The 20,072-nt window shown below is 40.0% G+C and overlaps 2 protein-coding genes across 2 annotated transcripts; both read left to right on the forward strand.

Annotated features, from left to right (window-relative positions):
- Positions 1–413: 413 nt before the first annotated feature.
- Positions 414–15,072, forward strand: brca2 (BRCA2 DNA repair associated). Its single transcript, XM_037678282.1, has 26 exons — positions 414–468; positions 687–920; positions 1,071–1,134; positions 2,586–2,638; positions 2,718–2,746; positions 2,851–2,962; positions 3,059–3,114; positions 3,403–3,487; positions 3,631–4,227; positions 4,554–8,963; positions 10,061–10,159; positions 10,236–10,305; positions 10,402–10,850; positions 10,942–11,123; positions 11,222–11,409; positions 11,504–11,674; positions 12,171–12,543; positions 12,619–12,774; positions 12,870–13,017; positions 13,090–13,202; positions 13,282–13,477; positions 13,557–13,723; positions 13,805–13,943; positions 14,027–14,283; positions 14,439–14,582; positions 14,687–15,072. Exons 1-26 carry the CDS (start codon positions 414–416, stop codon positions 15,038–15,040), a joined length of 8,901 nt encoding a protein of 2,966 aa, XP_037534210.1. The 3' UTR covers positions 15,041–15,072.
- Positions 15,073–16,205: 1,133 nt separating this feature from the next.
- n4bp2l2 (NEDD4 binding protein 2-like 2) lies at positions 16,206–19,627 on the forward strand. The gene is made up of 6 exons (XM_037678284.1): positions 16,206–16,303; positions 16,620–17,596; positions 17,692–17,816; positions 18,003–18,091; positions 19,005–19,081; positions 19,174–19,627. The coding sequence occupies exons 2-6, from the start codon at positions 16,620–16,622 to the stop codon at positions 19,337–19,339; spliced, it is 1,434 nt and encodes a 477-aa protein (XP_037534212.1). The 5' UTR covers positions 16,206–16,303; the 3' UTR covers positions 19,340–19,627.
- Positions 19,628–20,072: the final 445 nt, after the last annotated feature.

Below are 20,072 nucleotides of genomic sequence, written 5' to 3' on the forward strand. Positions count from 1 at the left end.
TTTATGTCGGTGTTTTGTGATTTCTTATTTACTTTTTGCTGGGAGTTTTTTTCGCGATATTAACAAGAACTCGCTGACTGGTCGTCATGGTAAGTTTATATCTTTAAAACTGATTTAATGGACGTGTTGACTGGATGCGCAGTCATAGTTATCTGTTGTTTTTACGGCTCTGATCTTAAACAGACATTACACACAACACCGTCTGCTCGTCAGTTTGATGTAACAACTTAACAGTGATTAAACAGTTTGGTAGTTTGGTCAGTTAAACTTGTTTTTGTTGTTGTAGCTGTAGACGAAGCCTCACCTGCCCAGGAAATGGATCACAAGTTTATGACAAAGATTTCTGCTTCAGCTATTGACGTTTTGTTTTCTTAGGTGTCCCATGACTTTAAGTGTTATTCATGTTTCTTGGAATGGATTTATCCGTAAAAACCATGCACGACACATTCAAAGATGAAATCTGGAAAGGTAAGACGTGTGACTTTGCATTTTCTTTTTAGTTGTGGCTTAAATCTAATCAGTATCACAGTTTATCACACAGGTCAGTGCAAAAGATTTAATCTGAATAATATAACCTAAATCTGTAAAGTCTAGTTTCACAATCATTGCTTTACAGTAGATCAGGAGGACGTGGTATTTTAAGTGTGGTTTTAATTTTTGTATTTAAAGTTCTGTTGTCTTTTCAGAGCTGGGGCCTTTAAACCCAAACTGGTTTGAAGTACTGACTGCTCAAACGTCTCCTAAGGAGAGGATTGTCGCTGATAAGGATGACCTGTGTGCTAATCAAGAGGGGAACTTTAAAACACCTTCTGAGAAAACTGCAGTGGACAGTCAGCTGTTTTCAACCCCCAACGTTTTCAGACACAGTCGAGTTGTGTCTCCTGAAACCAAGGATGAGCAGTCGTTCACAAATACACATGGTAGTGTTCAATTGTTGAAAACAAAATGTGTACTTTAATGTATTTTATAATACATATACATGTAATTTGTATGCATCTGTAGTGACCTACTCTCTTTATTTATGGATCTATTTGAAATTGGACCTTATGTCTCACTGTGCTGCCTCACAGGAAGAGGATCTTTACCATGGACGGCAACACAAAGTCCCTGCTTATTTCAGGTGTCAGGACAGGGGTGAGTACTAACAATGAAATTTGTTACTACATTGCTCTTTTGTTGTCAGTAGATTTATTATCAATCCAACTTTTCATCATGTATCACTTTTGGATGAAGTCATTGATGAGTTGTTGGTACTATGAAAAAAATGTTAAAGCAAAAAAAAAACACAATTTTTGCAGCTAAAACCCTTTATGTTCAAGAACAGAGATGTTGGAAGATTTATTCCCTAATAAAGTTAATTCCAAAGGTTTTAAAAGCCATCCCATCTGTCCATCCATCATCTTCCGCTTGTTCCAAAGTCAGGTCGTGGGGGCAGCTGCTGGAGCAGGGAGGCCCAGACATCTCTTTCCACAGCCACCTCTTCCAGGAGGATTCCAAGGCGTTCCCAGGCCAACCTGGAGAGACATAGTCTCTCCAGCGTGTCCTGGGTCATCCCCATGGTCTCCTCCCAGTCGGACATGCCCAAAGCACCTCTTTAGAGAGGTGCCCAGGGGGTGTCCTTACCAGATGCCAAACCACCTCAACTGGCTCCTCTCGATGTGGAGGAGCAGAGGTTCTACTCGGAGTCTCTCCCGGATAACTGAACTTCTCACCCTATCTCTAAGGGAGAGTTCAGCTACCCTGCAGAGGAAACTCATTTCATCTACCTGTATCCATGATTTTATTATTTCGGCTAGCCGGTTTTATTCCCAGCCAGTTTTCACACTTGATGGGAACAGAGGGGCCTCGTCTGTGAATTAGAGGAACAAAGACCTACTGTTAAGGTGTTTAGGTGTGAACTGCCAATCTACATATGTGTGTGTGTCTTATCTCACTCAGCCTTATAACCTGAATCCCTCACTCACTGCTCTTTGAATTGAGAAAGCTCCTCGGATGAGGAGCGAAACGTCTTCTGTTACAAATAAAGTCCAGTTGTTTTTGTATTAAATGTTTTTTGAATTCATCATGTCCTGGATGACTGAGAATCTTCACCAGCATATTATTTCGGCTACTACCCAGAGTGTGTGACCATGGGTGAGGGTAGGAACGTAGACCGATCGGTAAACAGAGAGCTTTCCCTTAGAGCTCAGCTCCCTCTTCACCACAATGGACCGGTACAGAGTCCGCAATACTGCAGACGCGGCACCTGTCTGTCAATCTCATGCTCCATTCTTCCCTCACTCATGAACAAAACCCCGAGATACTTGAACTCCTCCACTTGGGACAGAACCTCACCCTCGACCTGAAGAGAGCAATCCACCCTTTTCCAACTGAGGACCATGGTCTTAAATTTGGAGGTGCTGATTCTCATCTTAGCTGCTTCGCACTCGGCTGTGAACCGCTCCATTGAGACCTGAAGGTCACGGCACAATGACGCCAACAGGACCACATCATCTGCAAAGAGCAGAGATGGAATCCTGAGGCCACCGAACCGGAATGGTTTCATTCCTCCTTTAATTTTTTAATGTGTGTGTTGAACTTTGCAGTGTCCCAGGTGAGAAATGTGAAGGTGTCGAGCCTCAGAGTGAGGACAGTTTTGGTAAGCTTAGTGCTATTAGCATATATGTGAAAGATTCAGGCACAATTTGTTGATTTCTTAGCTTCTATCATCTGTACAGATATACACAGTACACCAGACAAGTCTATGGTAAGAGTGTTACATTTAATTTTATTTATTTTTGACCAAAAGCCACTATTTAAATGTAAAGAGCAACATTAAAGTTTCATCTCCCTGTCGTTTGAATCATGCAGACAAACTACGTCAAGCATATTTCTGAAAGTCTTGGCGCTCAGATTAATCCCGACATTTCATGGACAAGTTCTTTGAATACACCACCAGCAGTGCCATCCACCCTGATTTTATGTGAGTGACTTTATTTATTTGTTAGGTTTAAAGCTGAGTTTGGTTGTTAATAATCTGACTACATACATTTATTTGTGTATCCTGTCAATGTTCCAGCTAAACCTGATGAAAGTCCCTGTCCATTGAGCGTTACTGCAGACAGACATTTTGTTGTGAGTTTTCTGCCTATTCCAATGATATAACACACGCTGCAACAGAATATACTGCCACTATCTCATGTGCTGGTGTATTTTATATATTCTGATGTCAAAACATTGGTAAAAAAAAAAAAGAACAATTATGATTTTTAAGAAGAAATGATATACTGAAATGTTTCTACAGAAAAGACTGAATATGTGCATCAGTTGGACAATAGTTGGATCTAAGTGACCTGATGTTTTCATTATTTGTAGAGCGTCTCTTTTTACGCTTACTTATTACTCTTTTACTTTTTTTTTTAGTTTGTACGAAAGCTTTTCCCTTCACTTTCAAAAGCATCATCATTTGTGGTACCAAAAAACAAAACCACGCCTTCTGTTTCCCAAGGTACAAATATTTCTTTTTACACTTTCTTAATGTGCAATTAGTGGAGCGGTTTAATATAAAAAATAAAGTTTGTTACAGCAACATTGTTGCTTGCACTAAAATAAAGCTGTTTATATTCATTTGTTCATTTTTGTTAAAAATAGATGCCGTTTCTTCTGAGGCCTGGAAATGCCTTCAGACCGAGGGTGTTTGCCAACAAAAACCTCCAGATGCTGTTGAAGATGAAGTTTGTTACCAAGCAGAAGAAAACCTTGATGGAGCTAAAAATATGGACTCCGCTTTCTTTGCCAACAGTAGTTCAGCTCTGAGAAAAGTGAAACCAGTCAGAGTCAAACGTAAACAACTCATTCAGGCAAAAGAGAAGAGATGCAGTGTTAAAGCTATCGCAGTAATACACAATTCTTCATCCAGTGAAGACGTAACAGCTGATCTGGAATCTGGTAGAGTATCCTTAACCCCACTGGCAAAAACTGAAGATCCTGCAGTCAGTCAGTGGTCTCCTTTAAACTTATCTGAAATCCCATTTTGTACACTGGAGAGCAATATTTTGACTAAACAACAGCAAGGTGATGACACAGATCCTGTCCAGCTCTTCAGACCATCAATGACAATCACAGACCCTGGATTTAATAAGAAAAAGAGAAAATTTGTTTATACAATACCAACTATGAAAAGACAAGTTCAAGAAAAAGAAAGTCAGTCTCTAACGATGGACCCACCATTTGGAGTTTCAGATTCTGGTAACTCATTTTCCTTTTACTGTTAAATGTACATGTTTATATCTAATCCAGTGGTTCCCAACCCTCGTCCCTGAGGAACACCACCCTGCTTGTTTTGTTATTCCTCTGCTCCTACACCTGATTTGATTGAAAGAGTGATTAACAGTTTTCTGCTAAACTAAAAGTAATAAAACCCACTGAGTCAGGTGTGTTGGAGCAGAGAAACAACAAAAACTTGCAGGATGGTGTTCCTCAAGGACCAGGGTTGGGAACCACTGTATCTATTGCATGAAAAATAATAATGATTTAATCAGTTATTCTTTTTTAATGTATATGCTGTTCTGTAGGACAAGAAGTGAATGTCCAACCACTGGAGAAAGCCTCTGGTGCGTGCTGCAGCACAGAGAGGAATACTGTCCAGAATCAAAGACAAAATGTTGGAGAAAACTTGCCTTCCTCTGGAGGAGCCAAAGTCCAGGATTTTGACATGTCTCTGCTTTGCAAGGAGTTTGCACAAGACTTTAGCCAAGGAGCACCTTCTGGCCATCTAGATAAACTAGCAAAGGCTACTTTAAATGACTTCTTTCCTGCAGCCTGTCTCTCAGCCATCAAACATTCAAAGCAGAAAGTAAAGCAAGCTGATCTCCAGGAAACTGGTGACATCGGAAACAGAAGACAAACTTGCTCCGTTAGCAATGTTACTATAACTGACAGTGGATTGCAGTCTGGTGTTACAGACGTCACTCATATGACTGCCTCATCAGTTGTTCTTCCGCACTCAGAAATCATTGCTCAAAGTCGGCAATGCATGTTTTCATTTACAAAAGAAGAAATTGAGAAAGAACATATGGAAGTAGAAGAAAATGCCACTGTGCAGAAATGCATGAAAAGGCCAACACTGGACTCTGGTAAAGATAGTGAATCACTTTTAAAGAACAAACCAACATGTCCGTCCAGCAGTGCAGAAGAAGTTGTGTATAAAAGTGACTGTATATCATTAGGTGATCAGATCTGTGACAGTCTGCCAAAGAAAACTGACATTTATCTTTCATCTGCCTATTCATCAGGATTCAAAACTGCTTCAGATAAAGGTATACACATCTCCTCAGCCAATCTGAAGAGAGCCAAGAGTTTCTTTGACGAAACTGAAGGTAAAAGGACCTTAAGTAATCAATCCACCACGTATGACCACTCTGCTAGGCATGACATCAGTCTGAGCAGTGGGTCTCTGCCAAGTAAAACTAACTCAAACCAACTATCTCACATGGAAAAAACTTTTGGAAATGTCAGTTCTCAGTTAACAGCTTCAGAAAAAGCTGATGTGACAGAACTGTGCTCTCTCTTAGAAAAAGCTGACAGTCAGTTTGAATTTGCTCAGTCCAAAACTGTAAAACAGATAGATCAAGATGATGCCAGTCGTTCACAAAAACCTCACAGAGAACTTGACCCAGATTTTCTTGCTGGGATAGATTTTGATGACAGCTTCAATTCTGATGGTGGAAAGCACTCCTCAGTCACTGAGATGCTTGACAAGATGGCCTTGGTTTCAGATCAGTCCACGTCATCGTCAACTGCACTGAAAAATGAGAACGCCTCTGTAACTCCTTTCTCCGAGAACGTTTCTAAAGACAAGAATTGTCATATGTTAACTGGACCCGGTTTTCACCGAGCTGAGTGTGGTAAAGCAAGCGAACTGAACACCAACGATCCTTTGATGCTTGCTCTGGCATTTACAACAGCAGGAGGAAATACGATGAGAGTTTCAAAAAAGTGTCTGAGCAAAGCCAGAGCTTTGTTTGCAGATTTGGAGGAGAATCCAACAGATCAGAAACCACCAGACAACCAAAATGATCCAATTTGTGCCAAAACCGATCAAAACTACATCGTGGACTTTGACACGTGCAAGGAGGATTTGAAGTTCACCTTCAAGGATAGCTGTCATGTTGAGAAGAATGTTCAGGATGATTCTTCCAAACTGGACCAGTTTTTATGTTCAAACAAACAACTGAGTGATGGAGAGAAGGATCGTAGCAAGAGTTTTAAAAATAACAAAATGGACACACAAATGTTTCAAAGTGATTTCCACATGGCTAGTGGAAAAGACATCTCTATTTCTGCAAAGTGCATGCAACAAGCAGATGCTTTTTTTAAATATGGTACTGTAATGGAGCATGAAGATGACATGTCTTATAAAAACATAAAAGGGCCACCTAAAAGCATTGAAAATAAGAAAAGTTTTTCAAAATACACAAACTTACAGACCTCTGAGGAATCTAATGTAAATGCAGGACTGACTGCACTTCACACTAAAGCACCATGTGTGGATGGAATGAACAAGAGCAGTAATGGTCCACTTGCTCTGAAACATCCAGAGACTTCAGAGCCATTTTCCGCACCTGCTGATGGATTCTGTACAGCCAGTGGGAAGAAAGTCTCCGTGTCAGCTAATTCGTTGAAAAGAGCTGAATGTCTTTTGAATCCAATCAATACACATGAGGACCTAAACGTACAACTTAACCAAAAGGAAAATGCAAAAAGTACAGGAAATCGCAGTGATGAGGGTTTAAACGCAGAAAAAACAGGATTTCAGACAGCTAGTGGGAACAAAGTTGCCATTTCATCAGCAGCTCTAAAGAAAGCAAAAGCTATGTTAAAAGAATATGAAGGAGGAGATGATGAAATGGGTATTTCCTTACTGCATCCCAAAAGAGAAGCTCCTGCTACCAGTCCACCAATGTGTAACTCTGATGTTTCTGCAACCAGTGGTAAATCGGTGGTGCCATCTGAGGACTTGCAGACTAATACGATCTTCCCTGAGGAAAAACATGAAGCCAATACAGAGAAAAGGCACTGTGGATTTACAACTGCAGGTGGAGCGAAAGTTTGCGTATCCCAAAAGAATCTTTTAAAAGCCAAAGATCTTTTCAAGGACCTTGATGATCTGCCTTTAACTAAAGTCATGCAAGAGTCTGATGCATATTTTGAATGTGATGTGGATGGCAGTAAGAGAACATCTGCAAAAAGCGAGAAAGATAGTGCAGATGTGGGTGAGGAGGAAAATCGTGGCAAACTTTGTCCAGATCAAAGTGTGAGGGCAAACATTTTTGAAGAACCTATTAGAAGATCTGCTGAGGGCACAAGCAAACAAGAAAAGGCCTTCCCACAACAGAACGGTGGATTTCAGACAGCCAGTGGAAAAAGAGTCAACATCTCATCCAAAGCTTTAAAACGAGCAAAAACCTTGTTAAGTGATTGCGAAGGAGTTGAGAATAAAACAAGTTCATATCCAATGCAGTCTAAAGTTGGTGTTCTGCCATGCAGGAATGCTGGATTTCTTTCTGGCCGTGGTCAACCTGTATCCGTTTCATCTGAGGCCCTTGAAAAAGCCAAAGCACTTTTCAGTGATGTTGGTTTTTCTTCAGAAATCCCAGACATGACTATGAAAAGTGACAAGAAACAAAACGGTGGGAACACTAAAGAGAAAATACATTGTGGCTTCACAACTGCAGGTGGCGCTAAAGTCCACGTGTCTGAAAAAAATCTTTTCAAAGCAAAACTTCTCTTTGAAGACTTTGACAGTTCAGCACAAACAAGCCTAGAAGCAGATGTTTCCTTTACAAAGGACAAAGTCTGCACAGTAAGCAGCAACAGTAAAAGATCATCAGGAAGCAAAAGTAAAGCCCTTTTTAGTGAAGGTGACAATGTGTATGGAAATATATTCAAGCCAAAACCGGTGACAAGAAATATTTCTGATGAGCCTGAAAATGGATTCACTCAGGACCTAAATGAACAAGTGAAACAAAAAGAAGGTGCTTTACTTCAGCAATGTGGTGGGTTTCAGACAGCCAGTGGAAAAACGGTTGCTGTATCGTCTGAAGCTCTGACAAGAGCAAAAACCTTGTTAAATGAAAATGAAGGAGCTGAAGATAACATCCATGTTTTATTGCCATTTTCCAAGATTCCTAACACTGAAGCGTTTCCTTTGAAAAATGGGTTTTCTTCAGCCAGCGGTAAACCTGTAACATTTTCATCTGAGACTTTACAAAAAGCTAAAGCTTTTTTCAGCGACACCAGTTTGAGTACAAACATCCCAAGTCTTCAAGACTCAAAGAGGAGTGATGAGAAACATGCTGCTCAACGTAAAGCTGATGTACACTGTGGTTTTACGACTGCAGGAGGAGGAAAAGTCCTCATTTCGGAGAAAAGTCTTTTAAAGGCAAAACATTTTTTTAAAGAATTTACTGATGGGGAGCACCACGGTTCATTCTCACACTCACCAAGACCTCAAAACCCAGCGAAACAGGAGTTATCAGAAGCAAAAGATGTGGAAAGAACTAATAATGTTGCCCCTGCTGGTGATGGGATTAATGCAAAGAGAAGTGATCCATGTGACGTAAGGTCATTTTCTACTACAGCAGGAGTAGACGACATTCTTGAGGAGTCAAGCATGCTGGATTGTCACTTTAATCAGATGAGCTACAGCAAGAAAGCTGAAGTTGTGAGAGCAAATGAGTCTACAGATCTTAACTTGCAGTTACTAAACCTCACGGGCTGCACAGAAACTCAACATAAGTTTATTGCACAAGAAGCTCTGGACTGCACTAAAGCCCTGCTGGAAGATGAAGTTCTGGCTGGCCAGAATCTCCCAGTGACTTCAGAAGATACAACACTGCCACCTGACCCGAAGTTAAGCAGCAGATCTGCAGAGGAGGACAATGGAAGCAGAAAAAGATTTTTGGAAGTTGCAACTTGCACTGGTAAGTGTCTTACACATAAAAACTTTACTTACAATATTATGTTGTAACTATATTAGGATAGCAATTCTACAAGCACTTGAATCATCCGAGTAGCAATTCTGTCAAACTTTAGTCTTGTTTTTAGTTAATATATCCAGTGACAATTTTAGCCTGTTTTTGGGGTGCTCAAGCACCACTAAATTTAAACTCTGCACCCCTGAAAAATTAAGAAACCATCATTAGGATTTTGTAAGGAAACTCAGTTCTCAAACCTTAGATTCACCAAAATATTGAATAAATTTGGGATAAATATGGAATAAATGATGACAAAAACAGGCCAGTAAAATCTGATTTTTTAAATTTTATTTATTTTTTTTGCACGGGTCAGGTCCTCGATGCTACCGGTCAATCAATCCAGTAGGCTTGTCAGCAGCTGACCAATCCGCAACCTCAATTCATCCCGAACTGAAAAGCCTCTTGCAGGAGCTGTGGGGGGAGGGGGGTGTTAGGATGCAACAGAGAAGTGGAGCGCAACGTCTGTAGCATCTTAGCTAGCATGTCTGTATTGTGCGCCGCAATACAGTTATTGACTGGATGGGGTTAGGATGCGTGAGAGAAGCAGAGCGTGCTCTATTCACACAAGGGGAGCTGTTGGTCAGGCTACTGCTTGTTACTCTCTAAAATAGTCATTGAATCCAGAGTTTATGGTACTTATATAGGTAAAGGTAGCTGTTTATCAACCCATTAAAATACACCAGGATGCAGGAAATGGAATCTATTGATAATTTTCTGGGGGAGGACCCCCAGACCCCCCTACTAATGACCCCCCCAACACACACACACACACACATTACAAATGCTTCTGCCACCAATGGCCACCTCGTTATTCAAGCCAAAGAGCCATTGTCAACACTGGGGGTTGTGCACCCCTTACGGTGAAATTCTAGAATCGCCCCTGCTCACATCACTAGTTTAATAAAAAAAGATTTCCTATATTGCACATAAATCTTTTTTGAAACTCATCAAGATGCTGGACTGTTGCTGATTTCAGACTGTAGCTCTTACATAAATTACAGATGCACATTCAACTTGTATGGTTTTCTTACTTTTCCACAAAGGTCAGCCTCCTTCTAAAAGAAGATTACTGGATGAATTTGATCGAACTGTTGATAGTTCAAAAGGTTCCGCTCTCCAGCCTGTAAAAAGTTCTCCAACTGGTAAATCACTTGCACTGTAAACAGTTGTTTATAATAAATGTTGTCGCATACATTAAATTAGACCCTTTTGTTTTAGGTTTTATAAAAGACAGGGGAGTTTTCAAGTACAGTGCCTCACTTCGTCCAAACATCACAAACCCTCACAGGTAAGTTCTTTGTGGATTTCATGATTTTAAAAAGCTGGTGGTGGAGGCTGTTAAATATTTGCGATGTCTCTCTTTTTTTTATTTTTTTTCCTACAGCGGTCCAAAACACTTCAAGCACACAAGATTCCAAAACCCAACACCACCTCAACATTCAGCCCCAAGAGATGGCAGAGCATCACACTCGAAGATGCTGGTTTTTGTTCCACCATTTATCAGAAATGCAATAAAAGGGATGCCCAAGAATCCAGAGCCCAAAGAAAACAGCAGAACGCCTGTGTTTGTTCCTCCATTCAAAAAGCAAAGATTGCAAGACAGCTCCTCTAAACAACAAGAGGAGGATCAACGACATGTTCCCTCTACAGTAGAGTCCAACAGCAACACCTATGTACCACCTGCAGTAAGAACTCAGACTGCAGATGTTGTTGCTTCAGTTGAATCTGAAAACCCAAACATGTCAAATATTCAAGGTGTTCCTGTAAACACTGAGGTAAACCATTCTGAAGCAGAGGCATCGGTTGTAGTCGACTCATTTTCCAAAAACCCAGGTAGAGTTACTTCTTTGCCTCAAGTTGATTTAAACAAAAATGTTCTAACTTGCAACAGTAGAAGAATAAAGTGTTGGTTATTTATTGATAGATGGGCATCAGAACATTGAGCTGGCACGGGCTGTGCAGGACATGAGGATCAGGAAAAAGAAGCGGCAGAACATTCGACCTCTACCGGGGAGCTTGTTTCTGACGAAGACCTCCGGCATTGCAAGGATCCCGTTAAAAGTTGCAGTGAATGGAAAGAACCCGGCAAAATACAACCCCAAACAGGCGAGGCTATAACCGTCTCTAGACTTTGAAGAAATAATGTCACAGCTAGTTACGCTGCATCATCTCTCATTTCATATGTCGGTGTCCTTTTATTTCAGCTTTATGAGTACGGAGTCCAAAAGAATGTTTCTGAGGTCACAAGTGAGACTGCAGAGTCGTTTTGCTTCAATTTGCTGCAGTTTGTCAAACAGGAAACCTTTATCGATGGAGGGGGTGTTCACCTTGCTGACGGGGGATGGTTAATCCCCAGCAATGATTGGACAGCAGGAAAGGAAGAATTCTATAGGTACGTGTAAAATGATGCTGATTTTCAACTATTTGTGGAAAATTAAATGTGTCTGAAAACTGTTAGTTTAATGCACCGAGTTTATTCTCCACAGAGCTTTATGTGACACTCCTGGTGTGGATCCTAAACTGATTAGTGAGGCGTGGGTGTCCAATCACTACAGATGGATCGTGTGGAAGCAGGCCTCCATGGAAAAGTCTTTTCCAGAAACAATGGGCAGCCTTTGTCTCACTCCGGAGCAGGTTCTTCTACACCTGAAGTACAGGTACGTTTCAACTCTTGGTAGTTCTGTGTATATTTACAATCAGTATATATTTTAATATTCCCCTAAACTTTGATTACACATTACCATATCCCATTTGGTGTAAGCAAAATAAATAAAAAGGCATAAATGTCCACATTTTATTAACTGCAGCTTTTGTGTAATTGCATTAAGAACAACTGAATACATGTAATAGTCAGAAATTATACTATTAATCCTGTTTAAATAAAAATGTATGTTGTTCTGACAATAATGATGCTAACTTACAATTTAAAAAAATACAGGCTCTTTCCTCAATGAGAAAATTATAATGGTAAGAAATGGTGCTGATGGCATCATATATCTAGTTTAGTTCAAACCGTACGAAATAAAAAATCAATAAAATTAAAACACACCTAATTGTCACATTACATAATTCAGATTTGATTTTATTTTTTTATGTGTATCAATTAAAAACTCAATTTATTATTTAAAGCTTTGATTGAATTTTATGCCTCAGATACGATGTGGAGGTGGACCACAGCCACAGGCCGGCTCTGAGGAAGATCATGGAAAAGGACGACGCAGCAGCCAAAACTCTGGTTTTATGTGTTTGTGAGGTAGTTTCCAGAGGTCACTGTCCAAACATGCAGAGTCGCAGCGACACTAAAACACCTCAAAGAGCTGACGCCAACACAGAAGCATCGTGTGCGGTCGTCCAGCTTACAGATGGTTGGTATGCCATCAGAGCTCAGCTGGACGAACCTTTGACTGCCATGCTTCACAAAGGTCTACTGACTGTTGGTGTCAAGCTGATCATCCATGGGGCTCAGCTAATGGGATCACAAGATGCTTGTTCCCCTCTGGAGGCACCTGATTCCCTCATGTTAAAGGTACTCCAAGAGGGAAGCTGCACATTGTTCACCCTGGACACAAAGCAGCCGCATAACTGTGTTGCTTGTGTTTAGATTTGTGCCAATAGCAGCAGACGTGCACGATGGGATGCTAAGCTGGGATTTCATAGAGACCCACGGCCATTCCTGCTCCCACTCTCCAGTTTATACAGCAGTGGGGGACCTGTGGGATGTGTTGATGTCGTTATTCTGAGAAGCTACCCCATACAGGTGTGGAGAGAAACACCCAAGTCTATGTTAAATGTTAATGGTGACGTTTCGTCTCTGCCCTTTCGACTGTGTTTGCGGTGTTTTTTTTTTTTTAGTGGATGGAGAGAAAAGCAGATAGAGGTGTTGTGTTCCGGTCCTCTCGAGCAGAAGAGAAGGAGTTGAGACGATACAACAACCACAAACAAACGGCCATGGAGGCGCTCTTTGCCAAGATTCAAGCTGAATTTGAAAAAGAGGAGAAAGGTAGAAAGTAGTTTCCACTTGGAATTACGAACTCAAACTGGTTAAAGCTTTAACAATTTTTTTTACTTTTAGGGAACGGCAAACCTCAGCAGAGAAGGCAGTCAATCAGCCATCAAGATTTTGCAAGTCTCCAGGATGGAGAGGAGCTGTATGAAGCGGTTGGAGATGACCCAGCTTACCTAGAGGTTAGATGAACTTTTCTTTACATACTTTGTTTTTCTTTTTTACTCTGATGAATACTTAGCACCCAACCTTGTGTTTTAGGTGCACCTAAGTGAACAACAGTCGGAGACTCTTCATGCCTACAGGCGTTCGTTGATGGAGAAGAAGCAAGCTGAGCTGCAGAATCGGTATCGCCGAGCTTTAGAGGCAGAGGACAACAAACTGAGCTGTCCCAAAAGGGAGGTCACGCCTGTGTGGAGACTGTACATCGCTGACTCCAAGGCCCAATCCAACCACGGTGCGTCTTTAGGTTTCATTTAATCTGATGCCTCTTGCAATAACCTACTTATTATTGTGTTTATTTATTTTCGTTATAGTTTATCAGTTGAATCTTTGGCGGCCTTCCTCAGACCTTCAGTCTTTACTGAAGGAAGGCTGTCGGTACAAGGTTTATAACCTGGTTGCCTCAGCTGTACAGAAACGAAGCGGCATTGAAACACTTCAGCTCACTGGGACAAAGAAAACACAGTTTCAGGACCTACAGGTGTTTTTGGAGCCAAAAGACATAAATCTAACTTATATGATTGAAAGGAAGACTTTATTTAACTTATACTTAATCACTCAGGTTTCCCAAGAATGGCTGTCGGACCATTTCCAACCAAGAGTCTCTACGAACTTTGTGAATCTTCAAAATGCTGAATTCCTGTCTCTGTGTGAAGAAGTTGATCTCACAGGATATGTTATCAGCGTCATCGATGAACATGGTTAGTGCTTGTATGTATAGTTTTATCTTCTTTCACTAATACTGTGTTGTTTATTGAATGATAATTTGTGTTTTTGTGCACAGGCTCCTCTCCTGCTTTTTATTTGGCTGATGGGAAACTGAACTTTGTGAAGGTGCGCTGTTTCAACAGTTTGTCTCAGGCCAGCCTTGACGATGTGATAAAGCCACGTACCTTTTTGGCTCTGAGCAACCTGCAGCTCAGGGGTCAGTCCTTACATCCAACTCCTGTTGTGTACGCTGGGGATCTGACAGTCTTCTCTACAAATCCCAAGGATCTTCATCTCTTGGAATCCCTCAACCAACTCAAAACCCTGGTCCAGGTACAGTTCTAACAATTAAAAAAAAAAATTTCTAATAGCTGCTAATGTGGTTGAGATATTGTTAATTTTTCATCTTCTGTGGATGCGCCACAACCATAGTGCTTACTGTTTGACTTAAAATATTTAGGCTTATTTCCCTTTTTTTGTGTTTTTAGAGTCGAGACAACTTTTTTGAAATTGCTGAAGAAAAGCTTTCACTTTTAAACAAGTCCGACGGCACAAAGTTCATCTCCTCTCCATCACTGCAACTACAGACCCCAGTCTCTGAAGCAGACAGGAAGCAAGACTCAAAGACAAGTGTCAGTTTATGATTTTGTTTTGTTTATTTTTATTAGTAGTATTTTTTTTTTTTTTTTACATCTGACTAACCCAGGAATTAAACTCTCGTTTTTTTTTTATTCAGGTGACATTTCAGAAACTAGACCAAAGCCTCGGGTCGTTTACACCCATCAGCAGGAACCCTCCGGCAGGAACATCTTCATCTGAACAGGACACCAAAAGCCTGAAAAGACAAAGAGCTCTGGATTATTTGTCTCGAATCCCGTCTCCACCACCTCTGTCTCATCTGGCCTCAACTGTCTCTCCATTTGTAAATAAAACATTTAACCCCCCTCGGAGGTCTGGGCTGCCCAGCACGTCAAAATCTGCTCAAGCTGTACTAAAACCCACCACCTCTCTGTTGGAGGCTGGATGGGTGAACGATGAAGAACTGGCTATGATTGATACTCAGGCTCTGCTTGTTGGTGATTTATTGTAGGTGGACATGACTGTATGTTGACAACAACTTTTACCCACTGTACAAACAACTGAATGTAAAGACTGAAAGCTGCTTATCACACATCCTGTGGTTGTTTGTGTCTCGTCACTGAACTTATTAAAGTAGTGAAGTTATTTTCACAGTAAAATCGTTCATTTTTGCAGTTGTCTCTTGTGATGTTTTGATTCTCACAAATTCATAATTGTTTATGGTATAGCTACCGATTAGATATCTATTTTTATATAATGCAATATTTGAGTAAATTATTAGGGCACTTCATACTTTTTTAGAGCAAGGGGAGGGGAGACTTGAGCAAGAATTGGCTTGTGCAACCTTATTGCAACTCTTAGAGAAAAGGTCTGTGCTCCTTTTTGACACTTCAGTTGATGAGTCAGCTGAAAATATGTCCTGTGCAATTGGCTGTTATAGGTTTTAATAAATTATGAAAAGTGACCATTATAGAAAAGTAGATAGTTAACGCTTCTCCATATATCCATTTTCTAGGAGTATCACAGGGAGCTTGGGCCTGTTTTTGTAATTGGCTGAGAGTTGGGAACACTGGGCAGGTCAGTAGTCCAGCACAGGAAGTGCATTCACCTGGACACTGAAGGACCTTCAAACTCCACATAGAAATGCTGAAGCCAAGTTGTAAACCTGCAGCCTTCTTGCTGTGATGCAACAGCTCTAACCACTGTTCATACCTGCAACGACTACGTAAGATGTGGTTAATGCAAAATATAATTTAAAAAAATGGATGGTGTATGTTTTGCTTATGCTTGTGTAAGCTATGTGTTTTATATGTCACCTTAGGGCATGTTGTTTTATTAATGAAAACCGAATATATTTAACCAGCAAAAACATCAGATTTTCATTGTGTGCAATTTAATTTTACCAGAAATGACTAGTTGCACAATAATCAAGGCCACTTCCAACAATATTTTGACCATCACTGAGAAATATGAAAGAAAAAAAACATGTAGCACTACATTCAATAATGAGTGTTAAACAACTATGTATAAAATTATCATAAACTGACTTTAATGTTATGTTTTCTTATTATGTGACAGGCAATGCGTATTTTGGTAAAGGTGTTATCAGGCTCCAGTCCTGCAGGGGGCGCCCACGTACCTCAACTGGGTCGTTGAGCGGAAAAAGAAATACGTCACTTCCGTAAACACAAGACCTCGGAAATGTTGAAACCGTATGCCAGGTTTTTTGTTAAAACTAATTTTTATTGTCATTTATGCATCGTGAATTTGTACGGTAAGCATTCAGAATAAAATACAGAGTTATGTTTTATTGTTATGTTAAGCTAGTTATTGTATTTTATTGCCTCGTGTGTGATTTGTGTTGCTTTTGACCTCACCGCTAGTACTACCGCTAGTCTTGTCATAATTATGACTTGCTTGTTTCGCTCACAGAAACCAGTTATAAAGCCGTTTTTAAAGCTACTATAAAGCATTAATATAATTGATTTACATATTTTTAATCTCGAATAGTCATTAACGATGAACTAAAATGATATGTTTTGATAAGGTGACGTTTATTGTGAAATTAACTAGTTCATACTATTTTGCAGATGTCTCATTCAGATTCTTTCTTGACGAGCTCCATCATCATTAAAGAGCCTTGTGTGGAAGAAAAGACTGACGATGGCTCTGCTGATACAAGTCCCCAATGTGTAAGCAGTGATCGCAGCAGTCCAGACCGGTGCTTAAGAGACCGAGTGTTAAAGGAGGTAGGACTCACCAGCACAGCCTTTATTGGGCCAGCATTTCCCCCTGAAACGTCCACAGCCAAATGTGACTTGGATGACTCACTGGTTAAGTTTTATGAAGAACTTGAGAAGATTGATACACCGGATCAGGCTAAGAGTGACCCAGAGAAACATGATGTTCAGCAGTCTCCTGGACTACCTGCCAGCAAAGAGACTCAGGATGAACCAGAGGGTAAACTTCTTATCACAAGGACTTCTGCAGAAACAAACAGCTACCAGAATAATGGGGAACAGACAAAGTCCTCCTGGCCTCATTGGTATCAAAATGAACCGTACCAACTCAAACAACAGAGACACGCTGGTTATCCTCCATCATCAGACAGGCCACCAAACTCGAGATTTCCCACACCACCTTTCTCTCACCAGCCACATCAGTCTGCCTACCCAAGTCCTCAAAACCTGCCACCTTATATCAACAACACATTGAACAATTCTAAAATGACAGACCAGTATAGCAGTGAGTTTGATCTTCCAGCACTTCCACCTCCAGATATATGCTTTCACCCCTCTCAGGGCTTTTATGGAATTCCTCCTCAGCACTTTGGTCAGAGTGACAAAGACTCAAATAATGTAACTGGAGGGTGGTCTAGGCATAGAGGAGAAGAATGGTGTTTGTGGGATGAGAACTACGACATGCATCAAAGGTTTGCGTCAGTAAATGAACAGTGGAAGCAACAGCATTACTATCAATTTCACAATTATACGAACAAAGTACCTTCCTCCTTGGAGCTAATTTTAATGCGGGGATTACCAGGATCTGGGAAAACCACTTTGGCAAGGTATAATAATTTTAACCTCAATCATAAATTTGCTTTTTCTACATTGAGCTGTTTCTTTTTTTTATCTAAACTTTATTTATTTACAACTTTTTTAGGAAGCTGCTCTCCAACAGTCCTAGTGGGGTCATTCTGAGCACAGATGATTACTTTGCCCAGAAAAATGGATACCGCTATGATGTAGGGCTTCTTGGGGCAGCACATGAATGGAACCAATGGAGAGGTAAAGATGCATATTGTTAAAAACATACAGTCACATGCACGTTTCTGTCAGTCTGTAGTCATTCCAGTGTTTTTTGTTATCACAATATTTGTCACAGTTTAGAAACTTTTTAAAAAACTGAAATGTATAAAAAAAAAGTCTATTGATAAATTTAGTTTCATGTCTGTGTGTTAATTTGTTTTCCAGCTAAAGATGCCCTGCAAGATGGCTGCTCTCCCATTATAATTGACAACACAAACCTCCAAGCCTGGGAAATGAAGCCATATGTCAAAATGGTAAGCACTCAGTGCTTTTTATTTATGCTAAAAGAGAATTTAAACATCGGCCGTAATTTTATGACCACTTATAGATTAAGTGCAAAGATTATATTTTTACAGTAGCTACTGGCAATAAGGAGAATGTACGTAGCAACAAATTAAAAAAAAAAAAAAAATTTAAAGTTCTTCAAACTGAAAAAAACAATCAGCAATTTTAAGAGTTGTAATGAAGCTTTATGGGTGAGCTATAGTATCTTCATTACTGCAGCATCAGTATGTTTCTGACACAGAATATATAATGTTTTGGATGCGGTCCAAGAAGGAAAATGTAAATCAGAGTCAGGATTATGTGTTGTCTTCACATTAAACAGTACCTTGCAGTCAGATACTGTTAGCATGTAATACTTATTCTATAAATAATTTACAAAACAAATGTGTAAGGAGCTACAGGGCTGTGGTCATGCTGTATATAGGGAGGAGCACAAATATCTGGATTGTTTAACAGAGTCTGAAGGTTTAACTTTGTGTCGAAGTCCGACAGAAAACATATGCACAGAATGCAGCACTCTGACTGCAAAACAAATTTAACGTATTTGCTTGTATTAAAATAAAGGTTCATTTGTTTTTAAATACTGATGGTGAAATCCTTGCGCTTTAGTGTAGCAGCTTGTTCATTTCATAGATGGAGTCTTTTTGAGCGGGTAAACTGAACACACCTTGTTAAAGGGTTCAAGATAAAGTGAGAAGAAGAAAATCCAGTTTGGATAAATGTCACCTCTGCATGGTTATACATATATACTTGTTTACTTAGTGGCAAGTAAACAAGTTCATATACAGATTATTGTTCCAGTTGTCTTAATCTAGTGGTTGACTAGTTTATAATATGTCACGCCTCTTATATCTTGTTAAATTTGATTTATTTATTCCCCAGGCCTTAGATCGAGGTTACAAGGTGGACTTCTGTGAACCTGACACCGGCTGGAAGTTTGATCCGTATGAGCTGGAGAAGTAATTCATATTTTATATTAACATGCATACATTTGTAGAATTTGATAAACTTCATGTACTAACATGACTTTGCTACATTCATTTCCCTCCAGGCGGAACAAACATGGTGTTCCTCATGAGAAGATTGCACAGATGATGGATCGATTTTCAGCCCCCGTTTCTGTAGACATCGTCATGAATTCACAAGAACCAGCTCATGTGAACTCGAGGCGTCGAGCCGAGCAGCCGCAGATCAGGAAAACACAAACTTTTCTTTAGTTGGATTAATAGATTTATCAAATAACTGCACTTAAAGACCTACACATTTGTACTTTTGTACGTAGTACTGCAATTAATACAGTTTAATTTATTAATGACATTTTTTGTAAAATTTATAAAACAAAAGAAGAAAATTTTCTGAAACTGTCACATTTTTAAATGGGTTTATTGTTTAAAAAACATCCAAACATCTTTTGTATTTTGCCTGTAATGATTGGTGTTTAAAGCCGTTTTCTGTATTCTTTTATGCAACTAGATTAAAAATCAAAAGGTTGCTCTCTTTTCATAAACGCCATGTTCTGGTTATTTGGTCATCTACAAATGATTTTCTTTATGGCATTTTTTTATTTCTGTTGATGCCCAGAAAAAGTATTAGTTCCATTCGAAAATTCATCAATGACTGATAATCTGTCTCTGTTATCAAAAAAGAAGGTGCTCCTCCATCTCACTCTGTCCTCTGCATATCTGTCCTCACTCAATCTACCTCCATGTTCTCTCTGACTCTAACCATAGATCTCCTCTTTGTGTTTTTACTGGCAGCTGCATTTCTAACATCCTTCTACCAGTATACCCACTGTCCCTCCTCTGGACATGCCAAACCATCTCAGTCTGGCCTCTAACTTTATCTCCTTCCTTTCAACCTGTGCTGCACCTCTGATGATCTCATTCTTAATCTTCTCCATCCTTGTCACTCCTAACGAGAACCTCAACGTCTTCATTTCTGCCACTTCCA

The sequence above is a fragment of the Nematolebias whitei genome, chromosome 6, assembly GCF_014905685.2.
Source record: "Nematolebias whitei isolate Nwh7 chromosome 6, NemWhi1, whole genome shotgun sequence".
Taxonomy (NCBI): Eukaryota; Metazoa; Chordata; class Actinopteri; order Cyprinodontiformes; family Rivulidae; genus Nematolebias; species Nematolebias whitei.

Coding starts and splice junctions, on each gene's coding strand:
- n4bp2l2 (XM_037678284.1), top strand. CDS start 16,620: ATGTCTCATTCAGATTCTTTCTTGACGAGCTCCATCATCATTAAAGAG. Junction 17,597..17,691: donor GGGAAAACCACTTTGGCAAG/GTATAATAATTT, acceptor CAACTTTTTTAG/GAAGCTGCTCTCCAACAGTC. Junction 18,092..19,004: donor TGAAGCCATATGTCAAAATG/GTAAGCACTCAG, acceptor TTTATTCCCCAG/GCCTTAGATCGAGGTTACAA.
- brca2 (XM_037678282.1), top strand. CDS start 414: ATGGATTTATCCGTAAAAACCATGCACGACACATTCAAAGATGAAATC. Junction 2,747..2,850: donor GTACACCAGACAAGTCTATG/GTAAGAGTGTTA, acceptor TGAATCATGCAG/ACAAACTACGTCAAGCATAT. Junction 13,203..13,281: donor ATGACCCAGCTTACCTAGAG/GTTAGATGAACT, acceptor CTTGTGTTTTAG/GTGCACCTAAGTGAACAACA.